Below are 20,639 nucleotides of genomic sequence, written 5' to 3'. Positions count from 1 at the left end.
AAATTTTGATGTTCCCAACTCAAAATATTGTCCCAAGGGTCTGTTTGACAGCCATTTTTGCAGCCATCTTGGATTTCTGACAAAATTAATTGGCATGAGGAATTTATTGAGTGTTATTATCATGATTTGAACAAGTTTGGTGTATTAACACTTGAAAAATATGAAAAAGTCGGATTAATTTACACTCAAAATCTTACCCCATTTCATTGTTTTGACTAAAAGGAACAATGACAACTTGCTTGTTCTGTCTCTCTCTCTCTCTATGTGTGTGTGGGTATTTATATATATACAGAGATGATGACAGGGATGATGATGACAGAGATGATGACAGTAGGGCTGCAACAATTAATCGATTAAAGTCGATGATTAAAATAGTTGGCAACGAATTTCATCATCGATTAGTTGGGTCTCTGTTATGATGCACGGCATGTGCTGTGAAAACGTCACTGGGGGCAGCCAGCCAATGCCGCGGCTTGTGTAGCTCACGTGATAAATTACAGGAAGTGAGATTAGTGATTTGTGTCCGATTACACGAACAAATGCACGATGGAGGTGCATGGGGACCCTATCTTCCTACTAGACTAAGGGTGAATGCAAAGTTGTGCGGTGCACTGGCTATTCTATCACAATTACTTCTGACAGCATGCACACAAACCTGTCACAACACACACACAGGCTGTTTTCCCATTCGTGTCAGTAGTGGACTCAAACAGCATCGACAGCCTTTAGACAAACACAACAGTCTGTTATCGTCATTCATCCCTTAGGCAAACTGGACACCAGAGTGTGTGTTTGTGTGTGTTCTCGTACAGGTAATCAACCTCACTCACACACACGTACTTGCGCATACACACACAGTTATCAGCCTATTATAAAGGGCTGCTACTAAGCCAGGGTAAAATGTTGATTTAGGGGAAGATCACACACCAATTACCAGTGGATTGTCCTTCTAATCTGGCAGCTCTTTCCTTTGGCTTAAATCTCTCCCTCAGATCATTAGCACATCCAAACTGTGTAATTACATGCACATGAGTGTTTGCTTGTGCATTTGTAGTTTTTGTACAAAACAACAATACACGTGTGTGGAAAAAGCTCTGATTTTGAGATAATAAGTATTCAGACTTTTGCAATGGTATTCATCAGCTTTAAATCTGAGCTTCAGTACGAGACGGATGGCGAGGGATGTCTGACAGAGTAATGTAAAGATGTCTTCACATGCTTGGATCATAACTTACATAAAAAGTGAGACAGATTAATGTTTCAAATTGGGTTTTATATTCATGTATTTGACCTATGTCAGTCACAATTCAATTTTTAAGAGGCCATATATTTCAGCCCAACTGGTATTAGCCACAGGTATGAGAGTGAAAAGAAGAAAAATAGGCGGGGTAAAGGAAAGGAGGCATGAAAGGAGGCCTGGATGAATGGCGTGCTAGATTGGAAAATGAAGGAAGAGAAGGAGGGAGATGGACGCCGGCTCAGGATAGACTGTTTAATGCACAGTCCATATAGCCTCTTTATCTCTCACTCTCAGTCCCCCCTCTTTCTCACCGCCTCATCCGCATGCAGGTCAGCTGCGAGCAAGTGAGGGGTGAAAAAAAGCGATAGAAAAAGGCGACTGCAGCGGCGAGCGGAGAAAAGATAGAGCATCCTCCACTCTTCTGCCAATCAGTCTCTTCCGTCAAGCATTGCGGCGTGTGCTGCTTGCCGCACGGTGTGCAGGGCCCCTTCCATTTAACTTGCCTATGTAAAAGGTTTTCTCAGAGGCCTAAAGGAGGCGAGTGCCAAGGACTAGATAAGGTCCCCCCTCGTCTGCCTGATGGGTGCTGCCGGACGGAGTGGTGGAGGGGGAGACGAGTCCTAAGGAGTGTCTATTGAATACTGGAGGGAGAGATCTGGGTGTGATGGGAGAGACACAGGATGGAGCAGGGGAGGGGGGCAGCCTGGGAGTGTTTGTCTGTCTACCTGTACCCTTTCACCTGTTGTTAACTATTGTCAATTCTACCCTAAAAAATGTCTTATACATTATTTGTTCACATTTTTTCAGTGTCTTTTCATCTGTATTTTTTTGTCCTTCAATTCCTTCACTTTTTCTCTCCTACCTCTTGTCCTGTCCTCTAGCCTCTGTCCATCCCAAAGAGCATAAAACTTTACTTCTAGCAAAGTCTTCCCAAGTTTACTCCATAGACTAGCAACAGCTCATCAAACCACGTTGCTTGTGGCTTTTGCAGAGTACAAAATATCAGCGATGCATTAGTGCTCAGGTGGAGGGAACACAGGATATAATTTCTTAAAAGCACCCAACAAACCGCTTTTATATTTCCTGTTTTCTGAAAAGACCACAGAGTTGCTGGGAAAAAAAGGACATAGTGATGAGAAAAGCCCGGTACATTTGATTAGGCGACTGTGAAAGCTCTCTTGAGTGCCGGTCTATCAACGGCGACTTGTGACTCTCGTCTACCCGCTGAAAACTTTCAATTTATTTACATTTACAATTCCACGCAGGTATGTGGGCTTGACATTTCCAAGATAGGGAAGAGCGTAGTATGTCCCAGCTTGATTTTGCTCTCCAAGAGGAGTGAGTAATATGTCATTTTAAAGCTGATATTTCTGATGTGTAAAGACTTTTTTTTCAGTTCAAAAATACAGGTAGTTTTTATCTGGTTAGTGAAGTCTACTGTAGAACATGTCAAACTTTTAATGTGTTTCCATCTCACTGTATAAACCCTCACTGACACCCCAAAAATGATGAACTGATGAAAAGAGATGTATTTAATTTCTTTACATACGTAATTGTGAGCACCTCTCAAAATGTGTCTTATCTTACACGAGTAATATGTTTATAGAAAAGGCTTTTCAGAAGAGCTTGGGCTACTTCTTCTTAATTGTAAACCTGTTTATTAGATAGAAATGTCCCTTACCTTTTTCTCCAGTGTTGCTAGTTGCTCTTTATAGAAGCTGGAAATGCTGGCCAGTTCCTTCTCCTTTGTGTCCAGCTGTTTAGCCTGAGAAATTGGAAGAGGGAGGAGAAAACGTAAAGAGGACGATGCATTAGAAGGCAAAGAAGTTTTTGGTTTATACTGACACATGAGCATGTAATTGAATCACTCTACACTAATAGGACCTGTGCAAGCCTGCTTAAATATTTCATTTTGCCTGCCTGGTAAATCACAAGGAGAAAGAAATCAATATGGGTAGTGATTAAAAGTTTTCATTTGACAGTTATTCAATTGAAATAGTTGCTAATTACATAGAAAGATGCTAAGGGAATTGTATTAAAACAACACAATTGCTTCCTTTGCTTGCACACATGGGACAGAGATACACTAAAGACTGAGAGGAGAAGAAAACAACTTTCACTGCCAAACAGGCTAAAAAAAGTATCAATCTATTTCATGTTCCAGTAAGGAACAACCACTTGCACAAGAAAATGTCAAAATCACAAAAAATAACATAATATTTGGCGACACAAATATGACCACCCAGTCGATATAGAATTGTATTGAGAGGCACTTGCTACATTTCAGATGACCCTTGTGTTGCATACTATTGCAGTAATTGTTTCCACTCCAGTGTTATCATGACGGAGGCACACAATTGAACCTGTGTATTAGCTGAAGCACTCACACCTGTTCAAATTGCACAACATATATTCACATATATTTGGCTTGCATTTTGACCCAATGCAAGCTGAAATACAGCACATATGAGACACATTTTGATGGATAAATGAAAGGGACACAACATCTACATCACCAAGGAACACAAAACAGACTGGCTATCTTCTGCCAATCTAATGTAAAATAACTTACAAAACTAATCAGGTGGCATGTGACTGGCCCAGCGGCAGCAGGGGCTGACATGGCGATGCTGGCGTTAGGATGAGGTGAAACGCTTTTATATGAGCGCTGAGCCAAGCTTTGACAGGCAGTAAGATGGCAGATTGGCTGTAGGAAGAGCCATAGTTTGGGCCATGGCCATAGCAGCATGCAAGCAGAGGAAGAAAGGAGGCAGGCGTCGAGAAGATACACTGTGAAAACAAGTTGCCAGAAGTCAAAAATGTACAGGCACTAGAGGTTTTGAATAAAAGAGTGACTTAGGAAAGATTGGCTAAGAGATCTAATTGGAGTTTTGTGAAAGAGCCACCTTGTTTTAGCAGCACAAGGATTCACAGTGTTTCAATAACATTACACAGTTTCATGGGATTACTTTATGATAGATATTAACTAAATAACATTATGATTACAGACTGAAAAGGCATAATAAAGACTAGAAATAAAACAGCAGAGAGGGACAGTCAAACAAGATGTTAATGAAGCAAAAAAGCAAGCAATATCAAGACGTCTGACGTAAACTGTCATGGAAACTACTGTGCTGTAATCCGTCACCATGCCCTCAGCTCCATGTTATCAATAGCCCTTTTTACACTGCGGTTCCACCTCAGCGTCGTAATAAAACTCGACCGTCATGTAGCGTTCATGTGTGCAAGGTGTAAATAAATACACACACGCCGCTGTTACGCCTCTGTTACTACCTCAGATGCCGGCTCAGAGGCGGAACGACTTTGCCCGATTCCGCCTCCGTGTGTTTTACAGAGAAGACGTAACAGAGGCGTAATATGAACCTAACATGAACTGGCAGTGTAAAAGGGGCTACTAACTGTGCATCACTCACCCATCTTATTTAGATTATTCGGTGAAAGTATTCTCTTTGAACATAAAATCAATGATCATGCATGTTGCGTCGAGAGTCACAGAGTGTATGTTATGTTGTGCAATAAGATGCAGTGTCTTTATATGAAAACAGAATTGCAGCAAACATACCATATACTGTATGCAGATTTGACTGAACTGAATGGCAGTGAACTGAATTGAACTGAGTAAAAACCTTGCGGCTTGGTAGATCTCAGTGTTTACAGTGCGTCTGTCAGAAGTTTGGTCATGCTGTGGAGAGTATGCAGCGGATCAAAGACGAACCTCAACAGCTGTACAAACGGAGTCACATATTATGACTAAAATGCATAAAGAACAGGCAGCATGCACATGGTGTACACAGGGTGGTTCACTTCTCTCCAGCATGTGAACATTGAATCTGTAGAGGTTGACATATGTGAACCTGCATATAAAAGTGATGATTAAACAAACACATTGTTTCTAACCAATAAGGCTAATGAATGAGGCAGTGCTACAGCGGTGTGAACACGATATGGTGCATGAACACAAAGAAGCTGGCAGGGAAAAGGCAGCAATGGGGCATTTATGTAGCATTGAAATACAAAGTGTGTATTTTGAAAATACACACACACACTCTCACACATAGAGCGTAATACCATGTTGTGATGGTGACTGATTGCTGTACCCGAGCTGTGCATTAGAGAGAGTGATATAGATCAGATGGAGCAACAGCATCATCCTCGGATGATCTTCTTTGCTCTTTGCTGATATGGTGAATACAGGTGTGCAGATACACACATGCAGGTACACACAGACATTACATTACATCTATTGTAATCCAATCTAATCTTATCCTAACTTAACAGGCACATGCATCCCCAAAGAGCACATCTGCAAATCCCTCGACTGTGCTCACTGCACTTTTTTCTTTCCACGGCGTCTGTTTGATGCTTAAAGGGCTGTGTGTGTAGGAGTGTGTGTTTGTGTGTCAAATCACCTCTGCTAGCAGCACAGATGATGTGTAATTTTCTAGCTGAATACCTCCCAAAGTGTTGTTGTGTGGAATGGTGGCGGCGGCACACTCGCAGCCTCGCTTTAACGCACAATGAAAACATGACATTTGAATAGAGGGGAGAGAGAGAGGGAGTAAAAGAGAAAGAAAGAGGTAGAGAGAAAGAGCGAGAAATAAATGAACAGCATTAGTAGTGTTGCTTACCCAGGCATCCAAATCTGCTGGCTAGGAGAGAGACAAGGAACGGGGGTTAGTGAGACGGCAGAGGGTAAAGGAAGGTGCATGGTTTGAAGAGACGGTGATAGAGACAAAGAGGAGAAGGATAAAAGATGGGCTGAATATGAAAAATAAGAAGGGAGGGGAAGTAAAGAATAAAGACACAGCCTGGAACAAGTTAGATAATGAGAGAATATGCAAAGTGATCATAGTAAAAGAAATGTGGATCTGAAAGGAACAAGGTTAGTACAGACAGAGAAAGAGCATTCAATATCATTATATACACGCGGCAACGTTTTCCGCTCATTTTTCAACAGTCTTATAACACATCCAATGTGTATCAATATGTAATAATGAGATAGTTACTTAATTATTAGTTAGTTAATTATTTACCAAAGTTAATAAATAACATATTTGAATTGGTCATTCTGGTGGCAGAGGAGGCTAAATAGCTTCCAACAGAAGATGTTGTGGTTTATAGTCGGTCACATGATTCCCTGCACCACTGCCCCGCCTACACATCTGTCTTCATTCTCTTCACTGCCTTGAATTCAGAAAAGTTTCTTTATTCTTGTTCAGAAAAAAGTATTTGTTTTATATATGATGGGTTTGTCACCAAATGACACATGTAGGATTATATTCTTTCTTTCTTTCTTACTACTAGTGCGCTTCATGATAAAAACTCCAATATGCTGCAAAATACAGAGAGTTCTACCTGGCGTTGCAAGACTTAATCAGCATTGTTTGAACACTTTTGTTGAGGGCCAGAGTGTGAAAGATTTATGTTTAAGTTCTTCACTCTTCACTCACTTTAAGATGGCTTGACAATAAATATAAAAAATAAAATAAAATGACACTAGCCTTTATTTGAGGGTTCCCACACAGCCTTAAAATAAGTAGCCAATATAATCAGTGATGGTTGCTTTTCTACAGATAAAGAATAACAGCAATTACCTTGTATAAGAATATAAAAGTGCTTTGGAAAACAAGCACACAAATAACAACTAAATATATTTGAAATATGTTTTGTTACAAAATTTAGTAACATTGATATTTAAAACAACAATATTAGTATGTAGATAAGGAATGTAGTAGAACTTTAAAACGAGGCATTTACTATCTGTTTTCTAAGATTTTTTTCATCTTTGAGTCTTTAAAGAAATAATCTCTAAGATTGTATGTCTGTTAAGTCACCATCTATCGTCGAATGAGGTAACACAATGGTGAGCCTATGGCCCACTGATGAAAGCCTTTGCATTTGCAGTATATAGTATTATTATGGACTGGGTGTCTGGTGCGACTTTCGCGGAAAAAATCACAACCGGTGCCCAGTAAGTGATGCATTTTCCATCACCCAGCTGTGGTTGGTCTGCCAGAGAGGGCAGGCGGAGCTAAGCAGCTTTCTCTGGTCTCTGCAAGTGTTATCATCATCATATACAGTAATCTACTATGGCTGAACAAACAAAGAAAAGATTGATGACTACAAATACAACTACAAACGGTCAACATTAGGGCTGGGTATCGAAAAGGATTTCCGATTCGATATCGATTTGGTTAGGGGTATTTCAGTTACGATATCAATGCACCTCTAACCTGGTGCATTATTATGGTGCAACATTTTTAATGTTTACAATAAGAATTGACCCCAAGGAAGTTACATCATGTACCTTTTATTTAGTATGACCAACACACAGCAGTAAACAGAACATTAACAATTTTATGAATTAGACAGCTTATTAACTTTTTGTCCAGTTTCAGATTTTTAGTCTGTACATCTGGCTCATGGTTTTGATTAAATGAACTCGGGTTCAACTTGCACGAGATCTGGCCACAAGATCTCATAAGAGATCACTAAGATTGATGGGGAAAGGCATATTGTATAACAACATGCTGAAAATACACCCGTGGCCAAAGCCGAGAGTAACATAAACATTTGTGCAAAACTAACTTACATATTCATGGACACACACATGATAAAAAGAGTCCGTCAGTGATCACTGATGTCTCCGTTGTAGGTGCAGTGAACAAGTCCAGGCATGTCTCTCTCACTGCCGTGTTTTGGGGGTATGGGCTGAATCGTGCAGCGTTCAGGAGTGCTCAGAAACGTGAGTGATCAGACACATTTTTACACATATTTTAAAGGTCGATCTCGGGATTTATATCGATATTGGGTCATTCAAATTAGAATCGATTCAAATCTGAAAAATTGATTTTTTAAACCCAGCCCTTGTAAACTTTATCTGGGATGTATGCGCCAACAATTGCCTTTTATCGCCATGAGGTTCCGCCAAATAGAGAACTTCATGACATATTATAGACAGTATAAGCCCAACAACACTTTTTTCAGCAAATCAAATAAAGTATAACAGACAGACAAGACACCATATCCTGGTGTGCTCTGAGTCCAGTATTAAGACAGAAAAGAAAGCGATAGATAAGACCACTGGGTGTCTCTAATGTTAGCATGCCTCATAAAAACACCATTCAGTTAAATGAGGTGGACTCACAAAGCCAGTTGCTGCAGTATATGTGCTTGTGTGCTGGGTAATCTGTGTAACGGATACAGCCCATGCCATCTGTTTAACCTCCCTGCTCCTCGGCAGCAGGCCCTAAACTCAAGATGTGTCTTAGTGTGTGTGTGTGTTTGTGTGTGTGGACCCCTACAGTGTGCTCACAGGAGTGTGGAGGTCCCATTTCCATAGATGACAGACTTTAGAAGAGAGGTGAAGGGTTTTGTTGTGATACAGATGCAGACAAACACGCACCCTGGCAGTTTGGTGCAGTCCATGAGCCATAGCGGACAATGGCATTAAAAGGTACATCCACTCATTGTTTCTGCGGCTCAGAGCTCCCTGGTGCCCAACAATCAGCAGTCTCAATATTAAGAGTCTGGATTAAATGAACCAGCAAAAACACAACAAGGAAACAACTCCGATTAAACTTAGACTCATATATTCCTCAATATTTTAACCAAGAAAGCTCATAAATGAAACACGTTTTTAATCATTGTGGTCCCTCAGTAAACATACTAACAGACTAATAGTGCCAACAATAACAATCTTCAAAACCATCACTCAATCACCTAAAATGACCCTCCACCATTGTCCTCACTTCACTGTCAACAGGTGGTATTGTATTTAAGACATACAGTCAGAGCCTGCCCTTTTCCCTCCTTCTGATGCAGCCAGCATGCGTTCAGAGAAGTGCTTGTCAAATTGTTGAATAGCTCAGAGGACTTTTAAGAAACTGACGATCTGAATGGTCGGCTGTGCTGAGGAGCAAAAGGAGCCGGGAGTTCTTGATGCAACTATTTCTGACACTTTTCATGATCATCAACGTATTAGTTTCATCCTGGTTGAGGATGTGAGGAATTTAAATCTATGTAGGGGGCACGATCTTTGAGTGTATAATGTACGGGTCAGCAGAGATGACCCAGCCGCCCCCCACTAAAAGTGTCACTTTTTTTGGCCTTTTAAGAGGAAGAGAGGGTGGGGATGACACGCTGCAAAGGGCCGAGGGTGGGAGTCAAACCCGGGGCCGCATCAAGGACTGTAGCCTCTGTATATGGGACGTGTGATTTAACCGTTGAGCTAAACTGGCAGCCCGAGTGTCAAAACTTTTAAGATATATGGCATTATTTAGATAAATAAGGTGGCAACTGGGTAGAGAGAGTACACCAAGAGGTTAAAGGATCAGAAAGACTTGTTTTTTTCAAATAGAAATCTTGCTATTGGCTTTATTGTACATCACAAACACACATCACAAGATAAAATGTCCTATAAAGTACAAACATAGAATGATAGCAAACTCAGCTTGTGATTATTTTCCACTCTGACCTTGAGAGCACAGCTAATATTTAGGTGGTTTGTTCACAAATGCATATCTAAAAGATTGAGTGATGTCTGTCTTAAGCAATGCGACAAATAGACACTCTCTTCATTGAACCCATGGCTCAACCTAACACTGTGTCCTCAATGTCAGGGTTCAATGAATTCCTCCAGAAACAGAACATTCCTTATTCTACAGAACTATATTATACGTGAAATACGGAAAACAACTACTGAGCATTGTGAAATTAATAATGACCTTTAAAACACACCAATTTAATGGATCTCAATGCATTTGATTATCTCTGCTTAGCTGAATCATGTTTGCCGTGGTTGTTCCATGAGGGTCACCAGGTGTACCGGTTAAGCAATGCTTCATGCATGATTTAGATTTGAAATCTAAATGGCACCAGTGTGTGTGCGTGCGTGTGTGTGTGTGTGTGTGTGTGTCGGAGTGAAAGAGAAAAAGTGACAGAGATGTGACAGGATGAGACCTTTTAGTTTCCAACACCACCTCACATGGCGAGAAACGCTTCCTTGGAAATCAATTATGTAAATACTGAATTATGCAAATGCTACATTTGAATAAATCTGTGTGTTCGGGGAGGAAAGGTTTTGGTGTGGTTTTCTGCTTGGAGTCAGAGAGAGAGAGAGAGAGCGAGAGGGGGAGAGAGGGCTAAACCAAGGATTAGGTTGGAGAATGTCACTGGCAGACACAGTTTGTTGAGTCAAACTCCTGATTTGGCTTTTTAATTAGGGAGTAAGACTGAGGGGAGAAAATAAGAGCTAACTCATGGACTGCTTCCTTAATGTCATATCTCTTTAGGAATAAGTAAAGTACGCACATTCGTCATGTTGTTGGTACAGCTGAGCGCTTTCACCTCAGCTCTTGTTTGCTCGGGGGTGATATCAAGCTTAAACTACAGAGTGGTGCTACAGAGTTTACCATTTCTTGGTCAATGTTCCTCATATTTGGTATACATAAAAAACTACTAATCTACACACCATTATAAGCCAATACAACAAGGTGTGAGTCACTGTTTTGATGTTAATTAACAAGTAGCAGGTGTGTTTGCTTGACATGAGTTGTCAAAATGTAACACAGACTGCTTCCTCTCGCACACAGACAGAAGAAGAAACACATTGAAGATTAACTATGTGCTTCTAACCACCTGGTTTCTCGGTAATCCCATATACTCGCATTGTCTTGATGCACATGAACACAAGTGCATGTGCATAAGCAAGACATGTGCTACTGTAAAGTGTTCTAGTGTTGTCTTAGGATTTGAATTAATTCAAATAAGGGGCTGCCATTGATATACAATCAATAGATAGAAGGCAATCTAATACATCCAGCCATCCATGATCTATACTGGTTTCCCTGTTCATGGGTTGCGGGGTACACCCTGGACTGATCGCCAGTCAATCAAAGGGCTGATACACAGAGACAGACGACCTTTCATGCTCACATTCAGACCTATGGGAAATTTAGAGAACCTAACAAGCATGTCTTTGGAGTGTGGGAGGAAGCCGGAGTACCCGGAGGGAACCTACACATGAACCGGGACTTGAACCAGGAACCTTCTAGCTTTGATGCGACAGCGCTAACCACTGCACCACCGTGCAGCCCCCAATCTAATACAGTCAGATGAATTTATATCAACCCACAAGCAACTACGATATGATTTGACAAATGTATCAATTATAATGAGACATTAAATCAATATATTGATCCATATCAATGTATGTATAACCTTTGTTTTTACAGATCAAAGTAAAAATAAAGTAAAATTCTAATTGGAAAAAAAAGTAATAACTGTATAATAAATGAATGTTAAAATGCAGCATGCACTGGTACAGCTAATACCAATCTGTGAGTTGAGGTTTGTGGTAATACTCAACAATCTCTGCAGCAAATGTTTCAGGGCTTGTGCAGCTACGGCAAGCCCCGAGGGGAAAACACAGCAGTCACCTCCTGCACAGCCTAAAGGAAGCTACACTTACAGCATGCAGGTTATTTGTTTAAGGTTGGGAGGCTTCCATCTCAATCTCTGCCAGCCAGTGAAGTTTTCTGCCAGTACTTCACAGACAAAGGCTTTTTCCCGGGTCTCTGCCTCAGTGTTAGAGGCTTATTAACCCATACACACCAAATGTACAGCCTTTAGCAGGAAGACAGGATAACAGTTCAAACACACACGCATGAGTCGTCACATTAACACCTGTGGGTGGCGTGCACACCTGCATTCACCCACAAAAACACACGCCAAGTCACACACAAGCATGCACATGTTACAGTTGAGATCCAGAGGCATGAATTGGTTAGTCTAGCTGTTTGCTCATTAAATGTGTGTGTTCTCGTCACATAGCCGGGGGAGGTTAAATGAATTAACACTTCATCATCAGCGTGCTTTGCCACCACAGACTGTCACACAGACACAGATCGAGAAAATACAGACGCAGAAAAAAAGGACAGAGAGACAGGAAGAGGATGGAAGGAGAGATTTGTGGTGAATAAGAGGAATGGGTTTTGTTGAGAGGAGAATGAAGGAAGGAGGAAATGAGAGAAGATAAGAAAAGGCAAAGTGTGTCAGCAGTCAGTATGGGCATTTTTCTCCCTCAAGCATTTGTTGCAGTTCCTTCACATCAAGCATAAAATAGTGACGTTCATCAAGGTTAAACTTTGTAAGTTCCAACTTCTGTAATTGAAAAAACGCCTTCTCTGCCCGTGCAAAATCTTGGATAGGAACAGATTGTTTGGACTGGGCTCTGATTAGAAAAGGTATTTGAACCCACAGCAACGCGCCAGGCACGTTTTTTCATGCAGACCACCTGTACTGTTTCAATTGGCTGCACTTGGCATTGGACTTTCTTCCATTTCCCGGATGATGCTAGAAATGATCAAATCTTCTCATTGGAAGAAACCTTTTCCGACAAAACAATATCCAAATAAAATCATGTGTGAACATTTGTGATAACCCTAGACCAGCGGTTTTCAAAGTGTGAGAAGCGCCTCCCCTTGGGGGCGCCAGAGGGCTTCAGGGGAGGCGCAGCGTGAGAAAAAAGAAACCAGAAAAATGCCTTTAAACATCTGGTTAGCGTACTTCTCATCAAAATAGATCGATTATTAGTTACTACAGAGAGAGACAGACTGATAACGGAGCGAGCAGAATGACCAGTGTGAGACCATGTTAACGCCGGCGTCATATTGAGGCAGAGACGTCTGTAAAGACTGACGGGGAATCTACACAGGTAATGTATTTTAAGCATATTTTTTGACACTAATTGGTGTCTAACTGACATTGATGTGTTCACAAAATTATAAAATTGCTCAAATGTACCTACAATATATGATTTTAGTTGTGATTTTAGTTGTGAAATTTTTAAGTCTGTTTTCAGTTAAGCTAATGAATTCTAGCAGCTGCTTTTATGTTCTTTCAGGGGAGGCTAGACCATCTTTAACTTGCAAATACACCAGATGTACCGTGTCCATCAGCACATTATATAAGGTGAAGCAATACAATGTTACAAACGCCAAACAAAGGCACAAAGCATAACATCCACACCATTATGTATGATCCTTATTTTGTTATATATTTGGTTGTTTAGAAAGCATTTCCTGTCTTTTTTTGTTGTTTACTACCCTTGTGATGTTCTACTTCCTGCCTTTGTGTGTTTTCCCGATTCTTTCATTACCTGCTTCTCAATTCAGTGGCTGCATCCTTCGAGGACTGCGTCATTCATAGCCTGCGTAGACCGCTAAGGCAGAAGTGAAATGACACGGTCTGGTCCACAGAGGATTTCCTGTTCACGTCACCATCTGTTCCTGCCCTTACCCTTGCACCCTGTAAAGTGCGCCAGTATCGGGATATGCTGGGATGGATACACCCCATGGATCCTTCGTGGCCCAGGAAAAGGAGATCGCAGTTGTCGTACACATGTGAAGGAGCCTTCGAAACTGGACAGCCCTCAACGTGCTGCTGTGATGCAATCTGCCTTCAAACACTGCCTTCGAAGGATGCAGCGCTTGTATTGGGACACAGCTAACATGTGCCCCACCCTTGTTTTCACCTGCTCCTTCATTGTCTCACCTGTACCTGATTAGTCATAAATAGACCTTATACAGGCTTAAACATTAAATAATTTAAGAGGGTGACAAATCTTATTCATAATTCAAACTGATCTTAATCTCAAAAACTTTTGACTCATACTTTTTTTTTATCTTTCTGCTATTTGAGATCAAGCATCTGGCAGACATTACTTTCCCTGTATATAATAAGTCTCTTCCAGCTGTCTCATTACATCACAGCTCCTCTCTGATGGGAGACGTGTTCCACTCCTACACATTTGTCCTTTGAACCTACAGGATTTGTGTGAGGCGCTTCCCCCCCCTCCCCTCGTCTTACTGCTCTGCACCGATCAAAATCTCCTCAGCCGGTGAGCGCTCCGCTCGTCAGCAATTACCGTCGCTCGAAACGGTGGGAGAGTACTGTACGTGTGTGCGTATCAGAGTGTGAGGAAGTGCGAGTGTGCACAAAGGGCTTAGCTGCTTTAACATGCAGAAAAGATGTCAAGTCTGTGATTACACCGGCTGATAATAAGTGCTTTAGCTGTGTCTGAATGTGTGTGTCTGAGTTGCTGTCGGTTTTCTATGAGAAGGAAAATCTGAGTGTGTGCGGATTTTTGCACCTGCTGACTCAAAAGCCATCGCTGTGGTGAAGGCTAATGTTCCCCCACTTAGTCTCAAAGTAAACTTCTCTCCCTTTTACTTTCAATTTATTATTTTCATTTCCTCTGCTCTCCTCTCCCGTCCTCTGTCTTCGGCTAACAGGCAGGGTTCGCTCTCTGGAGCAGCTAGCAGTCAAGTTCAGGCATCTGAATCTTTTACTGTACCCGCTCTGAGTCTCTTCTCTCTCTCTTTTTCAGCTCCTACAGCCCGTCCCTGTCCATGTTTCTTTTTCACTAAGCTCTCCGGCCTAATGCTTCCATGTGCCCGCTAACCTAGCTGCTGAATACCAACGTATTTTAGTGAAAATGGCTCTCATAGGTGGGTCATAGGTACATCTGTCCTCCCTTCATCATCTGTTTGAATATGATGTGCCATCATCTGCTAAGCAACAACATTTTCATGCTTCCTTTCCGAGATATACGCTGTCATGTTGGGTCGGGGTGCGGGGGGGGATTATTTGGGGACTGGCTGAATACAGCTGAAACAACATGTCCATCTGGTGCTAGAAAGCGAACACTCAAAGCAGCTGAAGTGATAAGAATTGACAGATTGATGCAACCGCAGGCTACTTCAGCGAGCAGGGATGAGATGGTGGGTTATAAGGTTGCATTTGCCATAGATTTTATTATATGTTATACAAATGGATATAAAGGGAGCACTTAATTAATAGCATAATGTTTAAAAGGAACCAATAGGAGTGAGGGATTTAGCTGAAGCAACAGTAAATGGATCTATTGCAGAGGATTATTTTCTGTGACAAATGTCTTTAAGACTTAGACAGCAGGGGGTCCTGCTGGTTAGCGAGAACATCTTGTAACTGAAGGCTGCATATTCAGAGCAAAACACATTTTCACCCTTGTCAAGTGTCATTTCTCAGCGCTCCGAGGCAGCAGCAAGGCACTGCTGTTAGCATGTGTGGCTGCATCCACTGCGGTCCGAGTGTTTGTCATCTCAGGTCTGACTTTAATGAATGTTGGGCTTTTCACCCTGGTTTTCATCATCTTTCTTTTGGACAGTGTCAAATGCTTCTCTCTGAGTCATCATTCACACACACGCTAAGGACTGGGGGTCGGAAAGAGGAAGATAAAAAGATGAGAAGCAGAGGAAGAGGAAGAAATGCTGGGAGAACATGTTGCCCAGGAGCACATGTCGCTGTGCAGAGCATGCATCCATCCTGCTTCTTATCTCTTTGCAAACCAAACATGCTTCAACAATGCCACCTAGTGACGACTTACGGAGCTACTGGTCCTGTTCCCTCATCTCCCACGGACAAATCTACCACATCCAAATACCAGACAAACCAACCAATGACCTAAAATATGCAGCTACAGGTCAAATGTGGTCAAATGTGATGTAAGAGGAAACAGGGTGATTACACAGGAAAGGAATTAAAACACCTCAACAAATATACCACATCCAAATTCCTACTATATAAGCCTCGCCTGACACAGACATTAAGCAATGTATACATGATATATGATAACGACCTGCCTCCTCCTCCTACACAAGTCTGGCAGGGTTTTTAAAGGAAAGACGAGGTGTGAGAAAACAGGAACATCAGGAAGGACCAAATGGGCGCGTCACCTCTTATGACACATTTCATTTTAAACGGTATAGACGGTAAAATCATCACATTAATATATCTTTATTTACAGTTAAAAGAGGTGTCAGTTTCATTTGACAAAAATCTGTCACAGCCTGCTCTAACATGGCTTCATTATAATTACATCTTAGAGAAACTGACTTGTCTTTTTGCCTCATATGCTTTGTGTGATGTTTTGATCATGGGGAAAATATGGTAGATAGAGTGAGAGTTACAGTCGACTTAATCCAAGTGTGTATGTGTTATAGGTTTGTGGGAATCAAAGGGAAATGTCTCCCCTGGGTTTGAAGCAACATGGGGTGAAAATGAACAAGGGGCAAGGCGGTGTGACGCATGAAGAGTGACCTATTTTCCACACTGAAATTGATATGAAAATTGCCTCCAGGTGAGGGGAATTAAAGGGACTTGAAGTTATTTAAAAACACACAAAATTCAAATGTGAACTTAACATTAAAACTTGCATATCTACTACACTACAATACAGTCTTTTATACGGATTGTTACACTGTTTGTAACACTGTAAAACCCTGAAAGTGTCAGCAACATGAATGACTGCGTTCCTATAATATTTGATGTGTTTTTATGTACCTGTGTCTTGTTTATCTTTACTTCCTCTGTCTAATTTTGTCTACTAAACAGACTTTCAATAATGCTTAACCCTGAAATGTTGTCGTCCATCACTGGTTTATTATTTGGGACAGCAGGTGAAAGCTAGCGTCTAACAAACAGGACTAAAAGCGAATCATCTGACAGGTTACAAACATTCACCTGCAACCCCCAACAAGTAGTAACGTCAAGGAAGCTTCGGGAATTCAACAGCTTAAAGCAGATGCCCGTTGTTATCTGTGTGTGTTGTTTCGCACTGAATGCCTGTGCATACTAATAGCATTTATTTGCAACACGAATGACACCTCTGAGGTGGAGAGAATAGTCGGGGGAAGACAACAAACACAGGAGGTGCTAATGAAAGAAAGGAGAGGAGAAGAGACGAGGTGTTAATGTCACTTGTCGCCTCTGCTGTTTCTTCACTCAAGGTGTAACTGTTAGGGCCTAAAAGTAGTCTCAGAACAAGGGAGAATTACACATGGAAAAAAGTAACAACGCTTTTTAGGAACACCTATGTAGGTGAGAGGATAAGGTGCATGTCATAGTGACGGGGAATTATTTGGTGCACGCAGGTTGCTGGCTGTGCAGTAGTATAAATATCTGGTTACTGTAATTGATGAGAAACTGACCTTCGAACTTTAGGTGGATGCTGTTTATATAAAAGCTCATCGATGTATGCGCTTTTTTTTGAAAGCTTCGAAATTTGAATGTTGACAAATCTTTTATGAACATGTTTGACTCTTGTTTTATTGAATCTGTTCTCACATTCTCTTTGGTCACTTGGTACAGGTCTCTTGGCATGAGGAATCATAACAGACTGCAGGCCCTCTCAGAGAGATAATACAGACAACCTTGACCCTCAAAATCACCTGCTGTATTTCATATCAACTTTGCAAACATAATTAAAAATGTGGACTGAAGATGTAGCAATAGTTGGGCACTTAAGGCCCTTTAAGGGACCTTTGGGCTGCTTATTAGCGCTAATCAGTCAAGGCCAGGGTTTAGAAAGTTGTACATCCAGCATGCATTGCGTCCCTCCGTCTGAAAGGAACGGCCCAGCGAGAGACGCTGGAGTGAAATACTACTGTTTTCCAGTAAAGGACACTGATCACTGCAGGCAATGGCTCAGAGCAGTACAGAATCAAAAATACAACGCGAAAATACCAGTGGATCGTCAAAAAAATCTTCAGGTCTGCAGTCTACATTTCAAACCGGACGATTTTGAACGAGACATGACATCGGAGGCAGGCGTCCTAGATTGAGGAAGTGTAGTTTAGCGAGGTCCCTAGCCTCCGCCAGATGACGCATTTTACGTACAAAGTAGTTTGCCGGAGGTTTTCCAGGGTCCATTGGAGAAGCGGATAGCATCCTCCAAAGGCACAGAGCGAAATTGCATTTTTTTCCTACCATAATGGTATTAGTATTAGCTCCCCATAATAGCATGATAGGACTGAGGTTGAAATTCGGCGAACTGACCTGATTTTGGTAGCATTTTTTCCTCTCTAAAACCACAATGCTTCTCAATAACTGCGGGTTAAAAATTTAAATGGACAATACAGCAGACAAGAATGAGAGGATTGAAGTACCTACATTTGGCCAATTACCATCAAACATCACAACTGTTTTACTTTACACTGCCAGAATAATACTTCAATGAGCCACAGGTAGACATTCATGCACTTTCACAACAGGGAAAAATATGGCATACAAGAGAGGAATAAAATCAATTGCTTTGCTCTGAAAGGAATTTTATACTAAACAATAATGTAAATGTTACGCTACAAAAAAAAGATTAAAATATATAATATGCAAGACACCTAAAGGGTCTAGAATTGTCTGAACTGTGGATGAACCTTGCAGACAGATAGCACACGCACACATTCCTCTGATGTAAATAAATACAGAGCCTGTTTAATGCACAGGTATGCACACACACACAAATACAGTATATTTATATGTACACACACAAATAGTCCCAGCGGTGGCAGTTGGCGGTGAGCCAGGAGTAAATGGCTAATGTGAGTGTTTGTGACAGGCAGCCCGAGGCAGTGTGGGGAGCAGCTCCGTTCTCTGACAGGTGTTGCCTCCACACTTCCCTCACCTCCTCCTCACCCCATCGCTAACACACAGCCTACCTGCTGGGGAGCCAGGAGCACACAGGGGGAAATAGGCTGGGGGGGTGCTCGCTATATATATGTTAGTCTATTGTGAGAGCACACAGCAGTATGTGTGTGTGAATGTAAGCCTGTGTGTGTCTCCTCTGGGAAATAAGGCAGCTCCCATAGTACTCAAAGTGGAGCGTTTTAAGGTGGAATGGGGAAAGAGAGGGTGGCATGGGGAATTTTTCTGAAAGCCTCCAGCTGTGTTGTTGACGTAGATGCAAGGTCGATGGAAAATGCACAGAAGAGAGGGACGACCACCTGCTAGGCTGAGAGATTTGATAGTGGCGGGGCTCTTGAATCAAAAATGTAGGTACTTTCAATCCCCTCAAACGCTTAAGCAGTGCAACAAAAGGTATATAAACCAAGCACAGTTGTCTTTGTAGTCTGAGAAGTGAAACTTTTTAGGTTCCAGGCTTTTTATAGGGGAGCTGCTAAGTATGTGTCAAATTTTAGATCTAATCAAGCAGGCAACAATGAATGTGTTAGACAGCAAAGCGGAAAAAAGTGAGAAACAGAGGTGAGACCGAACAAGGAGGACAGGTGAGAAAGATGGAAAAGGTGGGAGAGAGGAGAGGGGAGGGGGAGGTCACATAAACACTCAAAGTCACATGCTGTCTAGGGTTCTTACACACATAGATCTAAGTCCAACTTTTCAACACATCAAAGCAACAAAACACCACCTTCTTTTTTAACCTAAAAATACTACTCAAAATTTGACCAAGCTCAACACCAAACTCAAATTCAAGTGTTCCCAAAAGACACTCAAACCTGTGAACCACACCCACCACCAATAACAGAGTTGGGCCAATAAATATTTTAAACTTCCTACAACCACAGACAGAATAAACCTCCCCATTTCCACACACACAAACACACAGCTGCACACACACACACATACACACACACGGACAGGCTGTATTGACTTGTCGTGTCAAAAAAGTAGAAAACAAATGTGTGAGGAAGGAGAGCTCGGATTCACATCGCAATGCTGGAGCCCATATCAGTGTAAGCTATGCCAGCGGCTTCATTCAGTATTTATAACAGCTGACCGGCACTCGGAAAAGACACCGCAGGACAAATCAATTGGAGAGGAGAGAGAGAGAGAGAGAGAGGGAGGGCTGTAGGAAATCCACAGTGTTTGATATTAGCTAACAGAAGTGAATGAAAAATTTAAATGGGAATTGCAAATGGGTAATCAGCATTCGACTACTGATCATCAATATACATGTAAGTAGCGTCGCAAACAGTCTTTCGGGGGTTAAAACAAACACACACACACACACACACACACACACACTCTTATTAGGCATTCAGATCTTTCAGGCAATCACCTCTTTCACTCCTTGTTTTAGCACTGTGTTTTAACAAACCTTGCGACTTTGATGGCAGAATGTGTAAACGTTCAGAGAGGAGCACAGCATCTGTTCATGTTCCTGTTTCCATCCTACATTGAATACTGTTGTTATTAATATAGCCTCTTGAAATAAATGATGTGAATACTGCCCCACCAGGATACAATTAAGGCCATTAAGAATGTCCCTGCTCTGATTTCTTGTTTATGTTGCTCCCACACCAATCACATAAGCTATTCAGTGCAGGGATTCTCTAATCAATGAAAGCTGTGAATAAAAGGGACTGTAACGTCTGTGCAAACTAAGCATCTTGATATAATGAATTAGAATGGTTGAATTTTTTTTTTTTTTCATTTTTGGTGCTGATTGTGACAATTGGATATACAAAAACAAACAGCAAGGAGAGAACAATTCACCAGAGTCTCAGTCCACAGGTGTCTTGTAAAGTCTGGACAGAAGAGG

At 41.6% G+C, this 20,639-nt stretch overlaps 1 protein-coding gene across 2 annotated transcripts in view; it reads right to left on the bottom strand.

Annotated features, from left to right (window-relative positions):
- The window catches only part of chchd6b (coiled-coil-helix-coiled-coil-helix domain containing 6b), a 59,476-nt gene that overhangs the window by 35,907 nt on the left and 2,930 nt on the right, over positions 1–20,639 (bottom strand). Inside the window, exons 5-6 of one of the 2 annotated variants that reach the window (XM_069678591.1) lie at positions 5,890–5,910; positions 2,922–3,005 (exon numbers count right to left, since the gene is read on the bottom strand). In XM_069678591.1, coding sequence (XP_069534692.1) covers positions 2,922–3,005; positions 5,890–5,910 — 105 coding nt within the window. The remainder of the gene's footprint in view (positions 1–2,921; positions 3,006–5,889; positions 5,911–20,639) is intronic. The other variant, XM_069678592.1, reaches the window with a different exon arrangement.

This window comes from Semicossyphus pulcher, unplaced genomic scaffold, assembly GCF_022749685.1.
Source record: "Semicossyphus pulcher isolate SPU_LCO1_2020_fin unplaced genomic scaffold, fSemPul1.0.p SCAF_3, whole genome shotgun sequence".
Classification (NCBI taxonomy): Eukaryota; Metazoa; Chordata; class Actinopteri; order Labriformes; family Labridae; genus Semicossyphus; species Semicossyphus pulcher.
Note: the sequence above shows the minus strand (reverse complement) of the source record. Positions and strands in the feature narration are given on the sequence as shown.